The 23,076-nt window shown below is 37.3% G+C and overlaps 4 protein-coding genes and 1 long non-coding RNA gene across 6 annotated transcripts; 2 read left to right on the forward strand and 3 right to left on the reverse strand.

Moving 5' to 3' along the window:
* Positions 1–2,327: 2,327 nt before the first annotated feature.
* LOC107663776 (mitochondrial import receptor subunit TOM40B-like) lies at positions 2,328–10,773 on the reverse strand. 2 transcript variants are annotated; one of them, XM_016454104.1, is made up of 10 exons: positions 10,709–10,773; positions 10,085–10,283; positions 9,918–9,985; positions 9,703–9,795; positions 8,457–8,558; positions 8,279–8,384; positions 6,564–6,686; positions 6,318–6,394; positions 6,152–6,254; positions 2,328–3,520 (listed from the first exon to the last, which is right to left on the reverse strand). In XM_016454104.1, exons 2-10 carry the CDS (start codon positions 10,227–10,229, stop codon positions 3,381–3,383), a joined length of 957 nt encoding a protein of 318 aa, XP_016309590.1. In that variant the 5' UTR covers positions 10,230–10,283; positions 10,709–10,773; the 3' UTR covers positions 2,328–3,380. The 2 variants fall into 2 exon arrangements, with proteins under 2 accessions (XP_016309590.1, XP_016309589.1); XM_016454103.1 differs by lacking the exon at positions 10,709–10,773 and adding an exon at positions 10,510–10,652.
* A 379-nt stretch (positions 10,774–11,152) lies between these two features.
* Positions 11,153–12,970, forward strand: LOC107663780 (ubiquitin-fold modifier-conjugating enzyme 1-like). Its single transcript, XM_016454108.1, has 6 exons — positions 11,153–11,331; positions 11,549–11,616; positions 11,707–11,770; positions 11,868–11,944; positions 12,060–12,150; positions 12,269–12,970. The coding sequence occupies exons 1-6, from the start codon at positions 11,209–11,211 to the stop codon at positions 12,347–12,349; spliced, it is 504 nt and encodes a 167-aa protein (XP_016309594.1). The 5' UTR covers positions 11,153–11,208; the 3' UTR covers positions 12,350–12,970.
* A 41-nt stretch (positions 12,971–13,011) lies between these two features.
* On the reverse strand, positions 13,012–15,472 carry LOC107663777 (uncharacterized). The gene is given in 3 exon segments (XM_074186916.1): positions 13,012–13,936; positions 13,938–14,393; positions 14,959–15,472. Coding segments are annotated over 2 exon segments (645 nt in total). The 5' UTR covers positions 14,376–14,393; positions 14,959–15,472; the 3' UTR covers positions 13,012–13,729.
* A 382-nt stretch (positions 15,473–15,854) lies between these two features.
* On the reverse strand, positions 15,855–16,664 carry LOC107663781 (uncharacterized). Its single transcript, XR_001631380.1, has 2 exons — positions 16,599–16,664; positions 15,855–16,052 (listed from the first exon to the last, which is right to left on the reverse strand). It is a non-coding gene; the product is annotated as an uncharacterized LOC107663781 (long non-coding RNA).
* Positions 16,665–16,681: 17 nt separating this feature from the next.
* fdxacb1 (ferredoxin-fold anticodon binding domain containing 1) lies at positions 16,682–20,844 on the forward strand. Its single transcript, XM_016454084.1, has 5 exons — positions 16,682–17,041; positions 17,385–17,541; positions 17,703–17,906; positions 18,046–18,204; positions 19,608–20,844. The coding sequence occupies exons 1-5, from the start codon at positions 16,873–16,875 to the stop codon at positions 20,644–20,646; spliced, it is 1,728 nt and encodes a 575-aa protein (XP_016309570.1). The 5' UTR covers positions 16,682–16,872; the 3' UTR covers positions 20,647–20,844.
* The last annotated feature ends 2,232 nt before the right edge of the window (positions 20,845–23,076 follow it).

Here is a 23,076-nt window from a genome sequence, read left to right on the forward strand (position 1 = left end):
ATTCCTCAAGCATGTGACGGAAATGTTACGCTCCTCACCATACTGTGATGATGCCCGGTCAGCCCGGAGCGACGATTCAAAAACATGAAAACTCATTATAAACGAGGCATTTGTTGCATCCAGTGGGGACATAATTATGGATTATAACTTTCACAACGAATCACACAGGCATTCACAGAATAAAAGTTATGCCTTCTTTCTTTGCGTGAACATTTGGGCGGCGTTATGCAAATCTTCCCACATAGTGATGTAGATATGTGGGGGCGTGTTAGAACGAGCCGTTTTAGGTAGGTGTGGTTGACTCTTAACTTTTATAAAGAATATCTCTTTGGATTTGAGACTTTAGTCTTTGCAACTTTACAGATCTTCTTTATGCACCAAGAGCTTGTAAAATTGAAATCGCATCATATGACCCCTTTAAAGTGTCATAGAAATAAAGGTGACTTGACTGGACTTGACTTGACTACAGCCACCTTTACAAGTGGAGAGATAAAAGACTATTGGGGATGGAGTGAAAGGGAAAGGAAACATGACATGTAGACTTGCAGTCGAGATTTTCTTCCTAGATTGCATTTTGTTGGGATACAACTATATACAGTTCCCTTTAGAAACATCTTTTGGGAATACTATATCCTTACAATATGTAAGGATACAGCAACTTTGCATGCACCTATACTAACCTCTACATCAGTGTCTTCTTTATAATTAGACAAAATTACATCTAGAAATTACACACAATAAAAATGATATTATTTACAGTAGCTTACTCATTTAGCTCGGCTTCTAGAGAATAAATATGCACTTGCCTGCCATGCCTTGGAATGAAGCCCTCAAAGGAAGAGAAAAAGAGGAAGACCAGCTCTAACCTGTAGAACAACAATGTAAGCAGAACTGAAGAGCATCAATATGTCTTTGAGAAAGGCAAAGCAGGCAGACCAAGACAGACAGACATGGAGATTTGTAGTCAAGACCCTCTGACCCAACCAGGACAAAAGAGGAATATGCAAGTAAACGGGTTTTGTAAATAAATCATTTGATCACTATATGGTCAAATTAATCAAAAAGCTGTTTTGCAGAAAGAGAGTTTAAAAATCAACAGCCTTCCAGATGAAGATCCAGAAGTGCCTTTGTGGGATTTATGATGTACATGCAACCTTATGGTAGTTTCTTATGAATGTAGAGCATTGTGTTTGAGAGATAATGTCTTTATCCACATTTGCGTAAAGAACAGGATACTATGTTTGGAAGATGCTAGCACTGTACTGTTAACTATCAGAATCTGTAGAAATGGTGCCAAATGATTATCCATATGCTTTTAAAGGGATAGTTCACCCAAAAATGAAAATTCTGTCATTAATTACTCACCCTCTTGTTGTTCCAAACCCGTAAGACCTCTGTTCATCTTCGGAACACAAATTAAGATATTTTTGATGCATTCTAACAGCTCTCTGACCCTCCCATAGACAGTAAGTGTACTACCACGATCAAGGTCCAGAAACGTAGCAAGGAGATCGGTAAAATATTCCATGTGACATCAGGGGTTCAACTGTAATTTTACAAAGCTACGAGAATACTTTTTGTGCACAAAAGAAGAAAAAAAAACGACTTTATTCAACAATTCGTCTCCTCCGCATCACTCTGTCACCGCATCGAACCCGATGTCACATGGATTATTTTACCGATCTCCTTGCTACGTTTCTGGACCTTGATCGCGGTAGTACCCTTGCTGTCTATGGGAGGGTCAGAGAGCTGTCAGAATGCATCAAAAATATCTTTGTGTTCCGAAGATGAACGGAGGTCTTACGGGTTTGGAACGACATGAGGGTGAGTAATTAATGACAGAATTTTCATTTTTGGGTGAACTAACCCTTTAAGAACTATCATAAGTTAGTTTGAGGCTTGATCCCCTTACTTATTTCTACAACCTTTGGAAGTGTGGAGAACTTTGTCTTCAGTAAACTCTGTCAACTGATTGAACTTCAACTTTGAATCCTTGTCTTCTTTAAACATATATCTTCATGGGGTCAAAGTGTGTTTGTTGGTGGAGAATGCGGGCATATGTGTTTAACTGCACTACCTGGAGAAATTAATTGTTCAGATGAGTATTTGAATAGCAGCTAACTGACTTTTGACTTATGAATTTTATCATTCATAATGGGTTTTTAAAAATTATTATTTCAGGTGTTTCAGAATCCTATTCAAGTGTTTCAGGCATCATGCAGATAACTTGCAATGATCTTTTATAAGTTTCTTCACAGTTTTATCACATTGTGTAACGCAATCTACTTACAGAGTTTCTATATCATATCATTCAGCTGTAAGGGAGGCGCTTGAGGAAACTGACAGAACACATCCATTTACTCACTGCTTTATTTACAGCAGCTGAAGTACAGAAGTGCAAGGAAAACACAGGTAAAGAGGTACGAGCTTGCTCATTCACACATTATGACACAGTTTTGTCAATTGCCACAACTGCCCACTTTATTAAGTCCAGTTACAGTTCTTGATGTGAACAGGCTTTAAGCTACGTTAATTTGGGGGATTCCCTTCCGCATTTATATGTGGTTCTCACTCCTGAAACTTTGCAGTGTGAATGTGGTTGATATAAAGCAGGCCCGACTCATTCCTGTGAACCAGTGGCTGTTATGCTTCATAAGAACGGGCACTACTGCACCACGGCTCTGACATTTGTCAAATCAGACAAAAGTCCTGTATTATCTCATGTATAGTGCGTCCTTATACAGTTCACACTGACACTGCGTTTTCTTCCATCGTCATACTTGCCATTATACCAGAATCCGACCCTCAAGGAGAGTCTTCAAGTTTAGCTTAACAAGGAGAGCAAGAGAGTGATTTGTTTAAATGAAAGACAACAGAGGGGATGATACATGATAAATTGTGTGGCTCTTTGCTAATCTTCAATATGTTTCGCTTGACATTGGTTTGGGAGTGAACTATATTTGGAGTGTGCTACAAAAAAAATAGATCTTTAATAGAGAAGTAACAGGAAATTTTGTGACATAGCTACATATTCATTTGTGTGGTCTCCTCCAGCAGTTGCAGAAGTTGCCATCTTGTTCTTAAGTAAGATCATCTTTGAATATTTACTTCAGATTACTTAAGGGGCCAATATAAGACCAAAACAGCAAAATCCTTGACACATGATGGTACCAACATAGAGGGGACGTTCCTGGTTTTTTTCAGCCCTCATTCCTGCTTGCCATGAACTGCATGATTGTCCAGTCTGGTAAACAGGGCTTTGGTTAGCTTGCCTGTTCTCTCCGTAGTCCATGGTAGACCGGGGTCTTTGGGCAGATGTGAAGGTGGTTTTCTGAAGTCCCCAGTCTTAAGTGGTGCCTCTTTTGAGTTAGGTTACGCATCTAACCAACGTTAACCCCAAGACCGACCTGTAACTTGTCTGCTCTGTGGTTGACAAAGACACCCATGATCAATGTGGCAGGAAGGGGGTAAAGCCGCTTTTCCAGAACCCCACCAATGATACAGCGGCTGTCCACCATTCCTAAAAAAACATCCAAATGATTGACAGAGATTATGAGTTAAATATTAATCCTAAATGTAATCATTGTTACACATATTAGGCATTTAAAAGACTACTAACTCAACAATGGAAAAAGATAAATTAATACTCTTATTAAGCAAGGAAGCATTAAATTGAAAAAAATCTAAAGTGACAGTAAAGGCTTTTATAATAATAAATGCTCTTTTTAAACTTTTTTTCTACACAAAAAATCATGTAAATAAAAATTATCACAGTTTGACAAAAATATTAAGCAGCACAACTGTTTTCAACATTGCCAATAATAAGAAGTGTTTCTTGAGCAGCAAATCAGCATATTAGAATGATTTCTGAAAGATCATGTGACACCGAAGACACTGAAGAGTAATGATGCTGAAAATTCAACTTTGCCACTGTATAATAGAAAACTTTTTTTTATTGTATAAATATTTCTTAATATTACTGTTGGTATTGTGGTATGCACTGTGCTATGCATGAGACTTCTTTCAAAAACACTAAAAAATCTTACCAGCCCTTAGATTTTTGAACGGTAGTGTATAGAATCAGTTACATTTCCTCACTTGTTTAATTTAACTTACTTTCAAATCAGTGACAATCCACTCAGTTTTCACAGATGTGGGAGTTCTAGAGAAACAGACTGTACTATTGCGTAATAATCTCATGGTAAGTTCATGGTAAGTCTATTTTAAAGTTTCATTGTTATTGCCAGGCCAAGATAAAGCCTGCAAACTTCAAACTTTCATTTTCTATGCTGATATTAGGTCAAAGGGGTTAAATGGAGCTGAGTGTAGTAAACACTTACTGGCAACTCAGCACAGAATGCAAACTAAATAAGTATTTTAAAAAATGCACATGCAAAGGATGGAAAATGTAAAGAAATTTGTTAATAAAAGGTCAGCCATTTTAAGGCAAATAATTTGTCTATGTAGATTCTAATGGGGTGTTTACTTCCTGAACGCTACTATTACAGTCTAGGATGGGAAGTATGAAAAACAACATTTGAGTAAACGGTTAAAATGGGTTTTTACAAATAAAGGGTTAAATTCTGCCCTGCAAAGGCAAAATGCTTTAGCCATACATTGTAAAAATTCAATTTGGACTGAAACTGGGTGTTTTATAATCTGTTTTGTGACATATTGTTTGGCTCAACGATGCTAAGAATCATACGGAGCCCCAGACATGGCATGCGGGAAAATTTTTTATTTTGTGGCCATTCGTTCCCATGACTTTGTAATACGTCAGCACGATTTACTAATTTGTACCCTCGTTTTAAGTAAATCGTGAGCATGTTTTACTAATTCGTTACCTCATATAGTGAAATTATCGGTAAGTTTTACTAACTCCTGTCCGCATTAGTAAATCGTGCTCACAATGTATGTAAAATGAAGTGATGAATTATATACGAAGACACTGAAGAGTAATGATGCTGAAAATTCAACTTTGCCACTGTATAATAGAAAACTTTTTTTTATTGTATAAATATTTCTTAATATTACTGTTGGTATTGTGGTATGCACTGTGCTATGCATGAGACTTCTTTCAAAAACACTAAAAAATCTTACCAGCCCTTAGATTTTTGAACGGTAGTGTATAGAATCAGTTACATTTCCTCACTTGTTTAATTTAACTTACTTTCAAATCAGTGACAATCCACTCAGTTTTCACAGATGTGGGAGTTCTAGAGAAACAGACTGTACTATTGCGTAATAATCTCATGGTAAGTTCATGGTAAGTCTATTTTAAAGTTTCATTGTTATTGCCAGGCCAAGATAAAGCCTGCAAACTTCAAACTTTCATTTTCTATGCTGATATTAGGTCAAAGGGGTTAAATGGAGCTGAGTGTAGTAAACACTTACTGGCAACTCAGCACAGAATGCAAACTAAATAAGTATTTTAAAAAATGCACATGCAAAGGATGGAAAATGTAAAGAAATTTGTTAATAAAAGGTCAGCCATTTTAAGGCAAATAATTTGTCTATGTAGATTCTAATGGGGTGTTTACTTCCTGAACGCTACTATTACAGTCTAGGATGGGAAGTATGAAAAACAACATTTGAGTAAACGGTTAAAATGGGTTTTTACAAATAAAGGGTTAAATTCTGCCCTGCAAAGGCAAAATGCTTTAGCCATACATTGTAAAAATTCAATTTGGACTGAAACTGGGTGTTTTATAATCTGTTTTGTGACATATTGTTTGGCTCAACGATGCTAAGAATCATACGGAGCCCCAGACATGGCATGCGGGAAAATTTTTTATTTTGTGGCCATTCGTTCCCATGACTTTGTAATACGTCAGCACGATTTACTAATTTGTACCCTCGTTTTAAGTAAATCGTGAGCATGTTTTACTAATTCGTTACCTCATATAGTGAAATTATCGGTAAGTTTTACTAACTCCTGTCCGCATTAGTAAATCGTGCTCACAATGTATGTAAAATGAAGTGATGAATTATATATGCCCACAATATAAATATTTTATTCTGCATGTCATATCTGTAGAATCAACAAAAAAACAGTGAAAACTGATATCAAAAATTATTTCTCAGTTCCAGTGTTGGAGTAGTTACTGCAATTTGTGATACAGTGCACAGTGAGTATATCTGCCCTCCTTACCTCTGAAGACCATTTTAGCTTCAGGAAGTTCCATCTGGTAACCAAAAGAAAAGGTTGTTTCCTGGGTCCTAGTGCTCACTTCAAACTCCACTCCCACCTGAATCTGTGGAGATGAATTACAGACCATTACTGTGAAACACCATCATATCCTTCAACACCACCATACCTGTTTGTTGGCTCTGTGGTAGTAGCTGGCATGTGCACCTCCTTTACCAGCATTCAGTGTTGCAACCCAATTTGGCCCTAAGACATTTGAGATATGACATTTGAGTCTGAGGTGCTTTTAAGAAACAGGCGAACATTGTACACACAAATAGGATGAGTTTCACTGAAAAAGCAACTGTTTAGGACAACTTATACTGGTGTATGACAAACAGACGGCTGCTGAGCAAAAGCAGACGACCACTCTAACCTGAGTACTGGCCTGCCAGGGTAAGAATGCCCCCTTCCTCTGCTCGACCTCGATGGTATACCAGCTCTCCCCCCAGAACCAGCTGCGGGGATACGCTTTGAAGAAAGTGTGCAACCATGATAACTGTCACAAAGAAAAACAAATGCACAAACAAGCAACAACATTAAAGATGCAGTAGGTGATATTGACCACTAGCGGCTGAACTGCAGTCCAAATTCAAAATATTGGAGAGTGTTGTTTCACCCGCCCCCTCCTCTTCAGACTTGACACTCACGCGGGTTGCCAGATTAAAGACAAGCAACAGGAATGAGTGCAATTGACAATGGAACAAGTCTTACACTGTCAGTTGATTTATGCGCATTTTAATATGTCTCTGGTCATAGAACTTTTTAGATGGATGCTGAGGCTTTTTAAGTCTGGTAGAATCTGAGATCTCTGACCCAGTTCGTTTGCTGGGTTCCATGGCTGCAATACACTTTGTTTTCCACCAACTGGCAACCCGGGGTGTTGAAATACTACTGGGTAAACTGACTGTGCACGGAATCACATGGACCTTAAAAAAAACAGACATTCTGACACGGAACGCACATTATAAAGTAGAATAACTGGCTGTAGTGTTGTTTTTCGGAGAAACAAGTATGTGAACTTAGCATGTTTCCTAAATATCTGCAAACATATTATGGTATTTTTATGCTTTAGTCCAGTCAAAAAATACATACAGCACCTTTAACTAGAGTTGTAGAGTTGTAGAGTGGTGGGTGTGCAGTTGCTAAGGTGTTCTGAGTGGTTTTAGTTTGCTGCTGTGCAGTTGCCACTGCGTTTACAATGGTTGCCAGGGTGTTGCTAAGATGTTTCTAGTTTTTTTTTTTTGCATTGCTATGCAGTGTGTTCTGAGGGGTTGCCAGGGTGTTGATATGCAGCTGTTAAAACGTTTTGAGTGTTTTAGTGTGTTGTGCTGTTGCTAGGGTGTTCTCAATGGTTGTAGTGTGCTGCTGTGTGGTTGCTAATATGTTCTGAGTGTTTTTAGTGCATTGCTGTATGGATGCTAAGATATTTGTTGCATTGCTATGGGTTTGTTAAGGTGTTCTGAGGGGTTGTCAGTGTGTTGCTATGTAGCTGTTAAGGTGTTCAGGAGTTTTTTGTGTTATGTAGTTATGTGTTTTTTTGGGTTATGTGGTTCGTATTGTTTTAGTTTGTTGTTAAGCTGTCTCTAGTATACTTGTGTGGATGCCAGTGTGTTGCTATGTGGTTCTTAAGGTGTTCTGAGAGTTTTTAGTGAATAGAAGATATTTCTTTTAGTGCATTGCTATGTTGTTGCAGTTTATTACTTGTAGGATTTTTACATTTTAATTAATTATTCGCATTTTATCAACTCATAAACCCCCTGAAGTTCCCCTAGTTTGTGAAACCTTTCACATCAACACTGCTCACTAATGACAAGAAACGACGGATTTAAACATTTTTAACAAAGTAGACTTATGGAGTTTAAAATGAATGCAGTTCCACTCAAGAAGCTTTGAAAATAATAACTTACAGTCTGTAATAATTTTCCTCAATAGGCAAACAGAACAATTCATCAAAATGACATGCAAAGGCAACCATAGAAAAACCTGTTCTGCATGGAAGCCAGTGCTTTGTTGTAACTAATGCACATTCCTGTGACATCAATAAATCAGAATGTCTTTTGTTTTAATGAGGGACTCACACGATCATACCTGATTCCCTCAGAATGTCAGGGTTGGCCATAGTAACCGCTGCTGTGAAGTCACTACCTCTATACTCCGTCTCAAACTGCCACGTGACAAACTGTGCCTGTTGAGTCTATTAAAGAATATGCAGTCAGTCCACATTGTGTTCAAAACGTATGCAATACTGCATAACACTGCTACTTACCTGAAACACTGCTTTAGCTCTTATTTTCTCACTCAGATGGAACAAAGAGTGTGCGTTTAAGCTGCCAGAGGAGTCCATTTCCCCAATAAGCATGGGTGAGCCCTTTATAGACAGAAGATTATTGGATTGTAAAAGAGAGAAATTCATCATATTAAACATATTTAATGCATCTATACCCAGTTAAAACACACTTCGAGTAAGTGTCCATTAAGTGAACATTATCATTTAAACACGTTGATTACTGCTCAAGAAGATTTGTTTGCCTGCACTTCTTTTGAAATGTGTTCCAAGAAACCTAGTAGCTTGTATTGCAGGTTTTTAGTATTCAATCATTGCATAACATGCAGTAGGAGTCATAAACTAAAAATAACAGATGATTAAGATTAGGATTATGTTAAATAAGTTACCTAACTCATTCTTTACCATTTGGTAAGAAAAACCTCCAACATTCAAGTTATCCAGTTATGTCAAAAATATGTCATGTCTACATGTTTCCAGAACATTCTTTTTTATTTCAAAAACAACATTCCTATCAAACAATCATAGGCCGAATATTTACTTTATTAATGTATACTATCATGTGCTTTTAAACTCTACCATTCAAAAGTTTGGGCCAGTACTTTTTTTTTTTTAAAGAAATTATTACTTTCATTCAGCAAAGGCATTAAAGGGGTCATATGGTGTTGCTAAAAAGAACATTATTTTGTGTATTTGGTGTAATGAAATGTGTTTAAAAAGGTTTAAAAAAAAAACAACAACATTATTTTCCACATACTGTACATTATTGTTTCTCCTCTATGCCCCGCCTTTCTGAAACACGTCGATTTTTACAAAGCTCATCGGTCTGAAAAGCGAGGTGTGCTCTGATTGGCCAGCTATCCAGTGTGTTGTGATTGGCCGAATACCTCAAGCGTGTGACGGAAATGTTACGCCCCTCACATACTGTGATGATGCCCTGTCCGACTGGAGCGACGAGACAAAAACATTAAAACCCATTATAAACGAGGCATTTGTTGCATCCAGTGGGGACATAATTACGGATTATAATGACTTATACTGTCTTTTTACATGTTGCGTTGTGTATCGCGCCGCGTAAACATAAAACCATGTCTGCATTTGTGATCGGAGAAATGACAATCAAATTTGAAAAGAATGTTGTTGAAGCCCCTTAACCAGAGTCCTAGTGCTAAAGACATTCACTTGAACAGGAACAAATGCAAGAACCTGTCATCTAATCCATTCTTACCGTTTCTTTGCTGTCAGTGTCTGATTGTAGGTGTTCGGCATGAAAGCGATAACTGGACGGAGCAACAGCACTGAGGTGAAATGTGTGACTGACCTGAGGATAGAATTAAACCGCATCCATTAGTCCTTTGGGGAAAATATGCAATGCTGAATAGTGATAAATTTTTAGTTAAAATCATTGAAACTGTCCAAACTGAAGTGTATGTTTGAACAAACCTTGAAAAAACTGCTGAGGGTCTTATTTATCACCAGTTTTACACCTTCAATCTGCTGTGGAAATACATCTAGACACAAACTATTAAAATGACATCTAAAAGACCTTCACTTTTCAAGGTGCCTATTTTAAAGGAATTTTTGAAAATGTATTCAAAATCAGCAGAGACCTTTACAGTTGCGGTGCAGACCATCAAAGCTCCCTGGGTTAGGCAGCCGTCCATCTCTCCTATCCCACCGTGACAAGGGTCTATCTTGTGGAAAAGGGGAGTTTTGGCGCCCTGGGCGGGTTGACAAGGCCAGCACACTGCCCATGGGAACCCAAAAGCCAAATGAGAGGACCACACACTTTCAACCTGATCCTCTGAACTGTGAGAGACAACAGCAATTTGACATGCTCATGTAATAATAATAATCAATAACATTGCTTCATGCATCCTTAAATAATTAAGAAATTACAGTATTGGCCATATGATGCACATTTCACATTATGGTTCTAAAAGCATACAAGAAAAGAAATCAAATAATCTGATCGATGGTCAATAATCATGCATTTGGGAATATTATGCTATGCTTTAAAAGTCTGTCTACTTACGCGGAATAAATGTGGGTTGTGCAATTACAATATGCACAAATTATATCATGAAATCATACTAAAATGCAAGCTTTATACATGCAGTGACCGCTGGAAGAGAGTAAGGTGAAAGGATGCTAAGGGATGTAATAACAACCAGCTGAACAGTGCAGTTATTTAAACAAGAGCAACTATGAAACGCTTCCGTGCAGAAACATACCGCTGTTCATTCTGCACACCGATGAAAACTCGACATTTGAATGACGAATGAAACGTATCTTTCTGATATTATCCAAGTTAGGCACTTTTAATATCAAACTTGACCTTAAATGACAGATTGTGAAGTCACGGGACACCTTCTTTTAGGTTCCTCCTAGTGATGAGAGGTCTGATTCATTTATCGGGACTCGGTTCTTTTGAACTGTTCATTTTAGTGAACCGATTCAAAAGCGAATTTAGTCATTCAGTAACGTGATCCCTGACCTACCACGCTCCGGTAAAGCCATCTTTAGGCACATATTGCTGTTTATAACGTGCGTTTATAAAACCGTCATACAATTTAATGTGCAAACAAATTAAGTATTATGATTTTTGTTCTCTCCAAACGCTCTTGCTCGCTCATCGAGACAGTTCTCGGTTCAATGATTCAGTGAGCTACACTAAAAAGATCCGACTCAAAAGATCGATTCGCTTTACGAGTCGGACGTAGCTCGAGTCGACATGGCAGATGAAGCCACTAGGAAGGCAGTTTCTGAAATTCCGCTTTTAAAAACAAATTCAGGACCACGAGACAAAGAACTGTGGGTTCAGAGACTTCGAGAAGAATATTTAGCTCTCATAAATGTGAGTTATTGTATTGTAGCAAAAGTATTAGGGAGCTACTATGCTAGCTGTATGAATGAATAACCATACGTGTCATAGTTAAAAGTGTTCAGTCTTTTTTGACGCTGACAGCCCATCATCAGTATTGTTTGTCATTAACAGTTAGCGTACAAAACCACACATAAACTTCATATAACAAAATATGTACGCTTCTTACAGTAATTGTGTTGTCTTGTAGTATGTTGAAAATAACAAAGCCGCTGACAATGATTGGCTCCGTCTAGAGTCCAACAAAGAGGGCACAAGGTCAGTATTTTATTGCTAGTTCTTCTATTTAGTAGTAATTATATGTTCATTAATGTCTTAAGAGTTGTATAAATACGTCTTTCTTTGTAGGTGGTTTGGAAAATGCTGGTATATTCACGAGCTTCTCAAATATGAATTTGACATGGAATTTGATGTATGACATTTTGAATCCACTAACATTAATATTCACTAATAACTTCATTTGATGTTTTGTCAAAGTCCAGAGTAATTGTTTTGATCCTAATGTCCAGATTCCAGTTACATATCCTGCCACAGCACCTGAAGTGGCCATTCCTGAGTTAGATGGGAAGACAGCGAAGATGTACAGGTTCGCTCCATATGTCAATAGTTTTTTAATTTTTCATCACAATTTAATATTTAGTTATAATGTATCACTTTTTTAAATAGTGTACCTTGTTGTTCAAAACCATTTTTTGTCACAGAGGTGGAAAAATCTGCCTGACAGATCACTTCAAGCCACTGTGGGCAAGGAATGTCCCAAAGTTTGGTCTGGCTCACCTTATGGCTTTGGGAGTGAGTTATGTTACATGTCTAAAGTGAAATGTATTATGTCATACATTTCCAAAAAATAATTTGCTGCTTTGAAGTTACTGCATTTCAAATTAATAACTAATCTCTGTTCTTTTCTAAGCTTGGACCATGGCTTGCAGTTGAGATTCCAGACCTCATTGCGAAAGGCATAATTGAACATAAAGACCAGCAAAACAGCTGAAAACAGTAGCAGCCTTTGCATTTCACTGTCTGTCTTACTGATGCAAACACAAATGACACTTTTAACAACAGTGGCTTGCTTTCCCTGTGTTTTCAATTTTTTGTTTGCAACCTCACAGAAAATGTGTACTTCACATTCACATTTCTACATCTGTTTTTTTTTTTTACTGTAGATCATAGTTTGTTCAATATTTGCAAGGTTTATAATACCTGTCCAATGGGTTATGTATGTTTTTCATCAGTAAAGCTTGGTACCTAAATGTGGGACCGTTTTATTTGTAGGAATTGGGTGAACCTCATGAGGATTTAAAATTAAAAGTTCAAAAGTATGCAAAATTATTTATTTTCTCAGCTGGAAATGTTTCTTTAACAGCTTTTCTTAAATGATGTATATAAGAAAAATAATCATTTAAAATGATTAATTGTGAAATAGATTTCCATTGGTTTCTAATTTGTAAATTAATTAAATCTAACGTGTCTTATAAATCTCAGTGACAGAAAGTTACCGGGCCTCAGAGCAATTGCTCCAGAGTGTTAATTAAGGCAATATTTTGTGATTTTTATAAATAACTATAACTCTATAATTACATATTATGTCATGTATCTGTACTTAAGTTGTTTTTCTTTAAATAAGAATAAAATAAAATTACAGATGTTCTTAAAGACATTTAAAAGCTAATAATAATTTATTATAATATAAAACATATTATTTGCGCAGTCAAAACAGTTTGGTGACAAGAATCTGGTTACTCCGTCTCCCAAGCTGAATGCTGGAATATATTATGAAATCAAATCTGTTTTGTTCTTGGTGTGAACGGGACTAAATCTTAATAATTAATAGTCACTGACAGTAAAAAAAAAGTAGGCTAACATTATGCTATTATGAAATATACCCGTATGCCTATAAAAAGCAACTAGTCATAGCAAACATTCCTACAGGTCCTAGATTTGTATTTTTAGCAAATGTAATCCTCATTACTTCTGCATATGAAATAAGATCAGGAGTATTTCTATTCATATAGAGTACTGAATTGACTCAGGTGACCGGCTCTTTTTATTGTCTGCAATACTGAATGTTTAAAACATGCGTGATTGATCGAAAAAATATATTTGAAAACAGTCATGCACTCATATACATTTCAATTTTAAACATAACATCAAATATGGTGGCACATATCAGCAGAAAAAAGAATTTGTCAGAGCATAATTGTCAAAGATAATTGTGTGACTGAGAACTAAGCAATCATATATACACAGATAAAGTAGCTTTCATTTCAACCTCAAACATCAGGCATTAACACATGTCAACAAGCCAGTCCAACAACCTAAAGAGCGTCCTGAATGATGCATCTGTCCTGATTTCCTGAGAAGTTCCTTAACCCTACTGACTGCACTTGTGTTTGGTCAGGAGAGCGCAGATAGTCTCTCCACACCCCCAGCATGGCTGTACAATATGAGCAGGCCCTAGTTTCAACTTACACACTGTACAAGTACCTGAGGTGTTTGAATTTGATGGCCCTTTCTTGTTTTGAGAAATGAGCTGTTTGAGTTCATTCAAGATGGTCGTGTTGGGTGCAAGAGCAATATCTTGAGACCTCGATATGCTTTGGGTCATAGACGCAGTCCTCCTCTAGACCACTAGGCACAGCTTTCATGCCACAGTTAGGCGGTACCCAGGCCGTGTCATAGCCCTGACTATGCCATGCCTTCTGTAGAGGATGGTTGTCCTTATCAATTCTTTTGACTTTTCCACAGTCAACGCTTAATTTAAGCACAACTCTGTCAGTAGGTAGGGATTTCAGAGGATAGCGCTCTGCTTTCTTCTGGTCACGGCTCACATAAACGCCAGGTCCCAGCATCCCATCTGCTGATTGTTGGAAGCCTTTTGTTATGATCAGACGAGCTTTTTGCAAAGAGGTGCCGTGATACATGGTATAGAGTCTGCCTGATTTGGGTGCCTGGTCTGCCTGAAGATGACGATCTTCATCATAGAATGCTTCCCAGCCATAGAATGGGATGGATGCCATCCTTTTCCTTGGTATTTCCTGTGGATTAAATGTAATAAGAATAACACACTACCAGGAAATGTTTGGATCTGCTCAAACTTTATTCATATTTGACATATTTTTGAATCCTAGTCCAGTCAACAAAACTATGAAATACCACAAATGAAAGTGTGAAAATGTATGTTAATGACTAAAAATATTAAACGAATCAAAACTATATTTTTGCTTTTTCAAAGTAACCAACTTGTGTTTCAATTACAGCTAACCGCTCTAACGTGAAATTTGACTGTTCTAAAGAAATTAATTTTACTTTGGTAAGGACAATTATTTCTAATTTCATTAATCATCATTTCACAAATCATTTATGCCAAACATCACAACATTTTAAAACTGAAACATAAATTCAGTAAAGTTGCACTGTCAGTCCTTTAGGTGACATTTGTTGTTTAGATTAAGCTTTGAAGTTTGAACTGAATACGCCAGAACTTCCGCTGTATAGTTCGGGTAAAATATGACATTTAAATTTTTATCGATATATCGATTAAGATAGGCCGATATTATTCTAAAGGAAAACCTTACATTGTTCTGAAGTAAACAAACGTACCTTAAAATACTCCTCGCAAGTGAACAAGAAACGACATGAAACTCCGCGTCTAAACTTTCTTTTTTACTTATACTTTGAGAGCCAACCTTTCACTTTCAATTTCTTCTTAAACGCGTCTTCCTGTTGTGCTGATGGAGTAAAAAATATATATTTATATGATAAATTAAAATAGTGTTTCTTAAATCCAGTAATCAAGGGATGTCAGAGACTGTAGTTCAGCATGCATTTGTTTAATTCTTCAAAGCTCTCACACTATTTTAAAGGTAAAATAATGTGATATGTCAATCAAACAGTGTAGACCCACCTTCTTTTGATAGAATACACTTCATTGGCCAGAAGCGCTCTTACGCATAAACGTGGTGACCAGTAGTGTTGCCATGTCCGCGAATTATAAACGACTTCGGTTGTTGTTAAGAGGTCAGTCACTAATAATAGCAGTTTCCCAACTACCTCCACTACACCAATGATTAATGCCAATAAATGTAGATGTATTCACGAGTCACTGATTCATGTTTTAGATGACCAATAGCTGTAAATCTTTGAAAACTATACAATATTTCAGGGTGATATTCTGAGTTGTCTCTTCGCGTCCTCTTCAAGACATTATAATGATCTCAGTTAAACTCTATATTTCATGTTTATTTATTTCGCAAGAAACCATTAAATCAGATTTTATTGTAAATCGATTTTAATTCCAACACTTATTTTACGGCAAGACGCTTATTTTTCTAGTAAGATCTGGCATCACAGCCGCTGCGTGCTAACGAGGGAAACTGGAACGTGGACAGTGCATGAATATTTTGGCTCTAAAATATTACATCTGTTTTGAAAATGTACACAGTGCTGCTGGTAGAAAATTTCTCGTCGTAATATCTTTATTGTATCTTTTTTTTTTCTCTCCGGTCTTTCTTTTTTTACCGGACTGCTTTTATTACTGTCTTAGGACAAACTGCAGTCGAGCGCATAGTAACGGGTTGTTTACGGTTGTTTTCCGCTGTGCGGCATTCCCCGGGGAACGAAACTTCACTGCTGCTGCACGCCAGCTTATGAAACTGCACCTCTCTCTTTCTCAGTTACACTTTGTCACTTAAAACCTGCTCTTAAAACCACCTCTGGGCTTCAAGTGTTCAAGACATTATAATGATCTCAGTTAAACTCTATATTTCATGTTTATTTATTTCGCAAGAAACCATTAAATCAGATTTTATTGTTAATTCGATTTTAATTCCAACACTTATTTTACGGCAAGACGCTTGTTTTTCTAGTAAGATCTGGCATCACAGCCGCTGCGTGCTAACGAGGGAAACTGGAACGTGGACAGTGCATGAATATTTTGGCTCTAAAATATTACATCTGTTTTGAAAATGTACACAGTGCTGCTGGTAGAAAATTTCTCGTCGTAATATCTTTATTGTATCTTTTTTTTTTCTCTCCGGTCTTTCTTTTTTTACCGGACTGCTTTTATTACTGTCTTAGGACAAACTGCAGTCGAGCGCATAGTAACGGGTTGTTTACGGTTGTTTTCCGCTGTGCGGCATTCCCCAGGGAACGAAACTTCACTGCTGCTGCACGCCAGCTTATGAAACTGCACCTCTCTCTTTCTCAGTTACACTTTGTCACTTAAAACCTGCTCTTAAAACCACCTCTGGGCTTCAAGTGTCGCGTTAGCTCCGAAACGTCGGCGTTACAAGCTGTGGTATTTATTTTAATTCGCTTCAAGCCGTATCGCGACAGATGTCAGAGCGTCATGCGGTCTAGTGTTAATGCCGTACTGTGTCCTGCCAGGCTTTCCACGCTCAGTTCCAGCTCGGTAGTCGAAGGGACGCTGTAACCCTTGGTTAAAATGTATGGAAAAGTTTTGTTCTCCTACTAATGTGACAGCTTGCTGGGTTGTTTACTTGAGATTTTCTGGAAATGTCCAAGACACGCGAGGTGCTACTTGTAGGGGAAGGCAACTTCTCTTTCTCGGCAGCTTTGAGCGAGAGCGACGACGTCGGGGTGACCGCCGCTTGCTTTCAAAGCGAGAATCAAATGTATAGACAGGAGGGAGCCGTACTGAACATACAGCGACTCCGTGACAGAGGTCGGTCGTTTTGTGATTCTTCATTCTGATCATGTTGTCTTGCATGGATGTTTTTACTCTTGCGGTGCTTTCTTGTGTCTTTGTTGTCCTGTTTTCATGATATCTGAAAGCTATCTCATCGATTCCAACCTACCCATAGTTTAGTATCTGCTAATGTAAGCATTTTCAAGGAGACCTATTCTTCCCACACATCAAGTGTCATAGCCCTGAATTTGCATGCCTGCAGCCAGCCAAATTTACACATTTGGTTGCTATGAAACTGCCAGGGAGGGTTAAAAGCTTCATTGAATTCTGTATGATAATTCTGTGGAGGCCTTGATTTCAATACAAACTCCCATTGCAGGATCAGTCGTTCTCTTTGAGGTGGATTGCACAAGCCTAAAGGAGCACGGAACCATTAAGCATCATCTTTTTGACTGCATTATCTTCAATTTCCCTCACTGTGGGCGTAAAAGTGGCGTAAAGAAGAACCGCATTCTGCTGGAGAAATTTTTCCAAAGGTAAGTGTGACACTCTTGTGGCAACAAGGTCTTTATTATGGTGTTACATAAACTTGACTTCCAGTGTTGTGTAATGTTAATACTGAGGGGATCAAGAGTTTCAAGGTCTTTTGGTGCTTTGTACATGTGTGATGTGTGATGGATGGATTTTTTTTTTCTAGTGCCGTTGCAGTCCTGAAGGACAATGGGGAAGTGCACGTCACCTTGTGCAATGGCCAAGGCGGCACTCCGTGTGACAGTCCAATGAGAGAATGGCACAATAGTTGGCAGGTGGTTGCCATGGCAGCAGAAGCAGGGCTAATTCTCAGTGAAATCCATCCCTTTGACTGTGAAACGTATCAAGGTTACAGATGTACTGGTTACAGGTAAACAGCTGTGGACACAGTCCACAACAGTGTGATTTAACATGGTGTTTAATTGGACTTAAAGAACTTTTAATGGTCCTGTTACAGTTATGTAATGGCATTCAGTTTCGAATTCATCAAATAAAATTATTTTGCGAAGGAGTCAAGACAAAGGTTTCCATGTAGAGGGAGCTCTGACCCACATCTTCACTCGGAGTCTCCCGCACACCATACCAGAAAAACTGAAAATGGAGAAAACCATTGGGAAGGAGACCGTTTGCTTTGAGCTTCCGGCAGAGTTGAGTAATTATATGAACAGGTAAGTGGTAACTTGTTGCTGACTGGAAAATAGCCAACCTGAAGTCTCTTTATAAGAAACACTTTATCCAAAAAGGAAAACTGTGACATTTAATCACCATTATGTTGTTTTGAAGCTGTGGAAACAAAAGATTATTTTTTTTTAAGTATCATAGAAGTGTTTAAATGCAACTTGTGTGCTACGTATAATAACGTGGCGAGCTTCATGGGCTACAAAAGTTGCATTGACTATGCAAATATGAGTCAGCATCACTGTTCTCGCATGTCTTGTGACCACATGTCAAGCGTGCCATATTTGATTGAAGATCTACAGCAGAGGGGAAGATTATTAGTGAATAACAACTTCCATATTGGTCTGTTCCTCACATATAGCTATATTATGGCCCCAAAAGACTTGGAATGTAGCAGACAAGTCATATGAACTATTTTTATGTTGCTTTTTTGCTAGGATTGTGTGAAATGTACCATATTGTAATTGACCAATGTTAGATATTTTATTATTTAGCTGTCTTGGTTGTACAGAATATTTAATTGCTCTTCTTCTTTTTTTTTGTTTTTTGTAAATGTTATCTTTTTAGCTATATTTATCTAATTTCTATCTATTAGAATCAATATCCCATTTTCATACCCATTTTATGTATGTTATAATGCTGTGATACAATTCACTGCCAGCCTAGCAGCCTGGACACTTTTTCACAGAAGTCATACGGCTTTGGAACAGCATGAGGGCAAATTAATGATTACAAGTAGGGGTGTGCGATATTGACAAAAAATAATATCTCGATATTTTCTGGGATTTTATCGATGACGATAATTAGACGATATTTTGCTGAGTGTGTTATTGTGCTGTTACCTTAAGGACTGCCGAAGACAGCTGACTCATAGACTGAATCATGCAGTGAAAGAACGCACTCTAAATGCGCACATGCGCTAGTCTAGACTTCATGTAATGTATGCGTGTGCTCTGTAGGGATGTTTTGAATGGTTTTTGCAAAATACTCGATAATGTCAAATCGCACATCGTTAAAACAACAATTACGATATTATCGCAGACGATATATATCGCACACCCCTAATTACAAGATATCCAGTTTTGCATGAACTGTTCCAATAAAGTAACGAACATTCAAAAACAAGACATAGCTGCATGATCATGACATTTATTTATCATTTATATGCTCACAGCAAACACTTCCTCGATCCCTTGTTCTCTGTAAATGGTGGCATTGTAAAGTTATGTCTTATCTGTTATCAGTCTTGTAATATATTATACAAAAAAGATGGGCTTACACATACAATACTTTTGTCAGTATTTGCGTATGCATCATGTATTTAATTTAGTGGATTTTTTATACATTATACAGTATATTTGATGCAAAATTCTAACCTTTCTTTCTGTGTTAGACATTTCCTTGGTCAGCAGTCACATCATCCAGTGAAAACTGTCCAGGAGCAGTTACTTAGAGAGCTAAAGTCAATCTGGCCTGTGTGCACTATGAATGAAGACTTCTCAGAACTGGTAAGCTGCCTACCAGAAACGCCAGAGGCATGTGACTCCACTCTGACCCACTCAGACGTCTACTGGATCAAACCTACTGACACCTTTATATTTGACCAAAGCGAAAATGAGTCTATGGATGACCAACAAAGCTTTACTGGCAGCTATGCACTACGGCCATCTCTGTTGCTGCATGTCCAAGAGATCACCCAGAATGAGGACTTCAGCCCTGGTACTCTTCACGCAGTCAGTGGCCTGGTCTTTCAGAGAGTGCCCATCTCCCCGAGCCGTTCTCCTGCATTCCACCAGCTTCTGTTGGTGGGAATGTTCCCTGCAGAATCCCATCCTGTCCAGTGCTTCCAAGATTGTTTGGAGTCACTTCTTGCTTCTTATGGCATCTCCTTCGAAGAGGCGCAAACAGGCCTAGAGCAGCAAGTGTGGATGAATTCAAAGATGCTTTCCAAGTTTGGGCGGATCGCATATCTACCTTCTTTTTCCTCAGCCCTCGATGAAGATTTGCAGTTAATCACTGTCTCGATAAACTTGGATCATTTAGCTACCCTGATTTTCGGCATTTCTGACTGGCGCTTACTTTGGAGCTTCGATCCTCGCTTTCTTAAGCATTTCGAGCTCAATCCACTTGGATCTTTCAGTCCGTTCTCCCTTTACCCACCAAGCTACTTGCATGATATCAGTTTCTGGATGGAACCAGAAAGCTATGATGAACTAGACTTCCACGAACTTGTGCGAGAGCTTTCTTGCGGTGCTGTTAAGGATGTGGCATTAGTCGATCGCTTCAGACACCCACACATGGGTCATGCAAGCCTCTGCTATAGGCTGACATATCAGTCACCAGATTGGGCCCTCTCACACAGCCAGGCATTGGGACTACAGAATCAGCTGCGGAGGCTGTTACCCCTGCGCCTGCAGGTCATGCTGAGGTGATTGAAGAGACTTCAGCGACAATGGATCAAATGGATGAATAATCTCAGATTTAAGTTTTTAAGGATGAGGGTTAACTTTATAGATCAGAAGAGTGAGTCTGTGTATTTGGACTGATTTGTTCTGCAGTTTTTTTTATAAATAAAGAAAAGAGAGGTTAAATTTTAGCAAATACAATGGTTGTTATTCCCATTTATTTAAAACTGACATATCAAACTATTTGAACTAAAGGGATTTTTTGTTGCTGTGTTTGAAATCCTATCATGTTTACATTTAGCTTATTATGGTAATTGATCAAAATTTGACATTATAAAATATTGTGGGTTTAAGATATAAGATATCAAAGAAATGTTTACAAATTTCAGTAGTACTATTACTTTTCCTTGTTGTTTAGTACTTTGCAATGGGGAAAGAAAATGAAAATAATTATTGCAAATTGCATTCTCTGCTATATTAATTTATTATGCATGTTTAGGGACCTCTTTCAGTTAAGATGTAATTAACTGCAAGTCATTTCATCTGTTGCAAAAAATTAACTTAAATATTTTGTCTTTGTTTGGCACGTGTTTACATTATCTCTAAAGCTGCATTTGATACTGTGATATTTCTGGAGTGTCTATGATTATGTTTATGATCATTTGTGACTGTAAATTGTTATATTGCTATATTATTAGACTGAAGGGTGAAGGGTGTCATTTCTCAAACAAATGGAATTGCAAAAATAATGGCTGTTGTCACACAGATTACCTGAAAATGAACCCGTTTGGTCAAACAGTGTTGGACTGGTTGGGATGCTCAAACTGCTGGTATATCCTGCTGATTAAGTCCCAAAAAGGTAAACATTTGATCCCGTGTCTTTTCTGAACCTGAAAAGACTGGCTTGAATCCCATATATAGATAAATGATAAGAATTACATTTACAAAATGTTATATTTTGGACCAGGGGACCAAACTCAGTCCTGGAGGGCCAGTGTCCTGCAGAGTTTAGCTCCAACCCTAATCAAACACACCTGAACCAGCTAATCAAGGTCTTATTAGGTAAACTTGAAACTTCTAGGCAGGTGTGTTGAGGCAAGTTGAGCTAAACTCTGCAAGACAGTGGCCCTCTAGGACCGAGTTTGGTAACCCCTGTCTTAGACTCGTCATAGCACGTATCTAAAAACAAGTGCACGCCAGGTGCTGAGTCCAACAATTGCAAATGTAACATTCAAAATGGTAAACACGTGTTTACAAAAATCTTTACATTTTTAGGAAAGCAGGAAAATGTTTATTCTTAAATCGTAAGAATCTAATATAAATGTTAAAGAAATGTCATCATGCCACATGTAGCTGTTTAGATTTAATAAATTTAGGTCCATTTGCTAATATGCAAAACCACAATAACACACACAAACATATTATGATAATAGTGCAATTATGTCTAAATGAACTGGTTTCGTTCAAGTCATAAATAGCATTTAATATGACTAAGCCAAAAATACATTATACCAACTAATCAACACAAACTAATCTTCATGGGTTAAATCAGGTAGAAAATTAACAATTGCAGGTTACTGCTTTACCCTGTATCATCATAGTCTATGAATATTCAAATAATTCAATACCATGTTATTGCCATACCATCATTGTACCATAGTACAATGGTGCAAGGAGGTTGATAACATAATATTATTTCAATAATATAACAATACTTGTATTAATCATTAACGATATTAGTTGTTCAGTTGGCTTTAATATTACCTAAATGTACTGAAGGAGAGTAAATGAGAAAAGTGTGTTATGAAATGTATGTATATTAAAACAGTTGTAGTAAATGTACTTTGCAAATTCAGTAAGAGAAAAAAATCAGTTAGCAGCAGGGTTATTACAGTTAACTACAAAAACAATTTCGTTTCAAATGACCAAAGCAGCATTTCTCGTTTTCATTTAAACTTGATGTACTACAATAACAAAAACAAAAAAAAACTGAAATAGAAATTAATACAAAAACAAAAAAAAAAACTAAAAACAATAACTAATAAAAATTACAACAATAAAATTACTAAAACTTTAAAATGTACATTTACATTTAGTCATTTAGCAGACGCTTTTATCCAAAGCGACTTACAAATGAGGACAATAGAAGCAGTCAAAACTAACAAAAGAGCAACAATATATAAGTGCAAATGACAAGTCTCGGTTAGCCTAACACAGTACACGTAGCAAGGTGTATATATATATATATATTATACATATACACACACACATACACACACAAACAAAGAAAAACAAGTAGATAGAAGAAATAGAAAGCTAGTGTTTGTTTGGTTTTTGTTGTTTTAAAAAATAAAATAAATATATATAAAGTAGAATTAAAATAGAATAGAAAGTGCTAGAGTTAGAGGGTCAAATAAAGGTGGAACAGATGTGTTTTTAGTCGTTTCTTGAAGATGG

This window comes from Sinocyclocheilus anshuiensis, unplaced genomic scaffold (assembly GCF_001515605.1).
Source record: "Sinocyclocheilus anshuiensis isolate Anshui unplaced genomic scaffold, SAMN03320099.WGS_v1.1 scaffold123, whole genome shotgun sequence".
In the NCBI taxonomy this organism is placed as follows: domain Eukaryota; kingdom Metazoa; phylum Chordata; class Actinopteri; order Cypriniformes; family Cyprinidae; genus Sinocyclocheilus; species Sinocyclocheilus anshuiensis.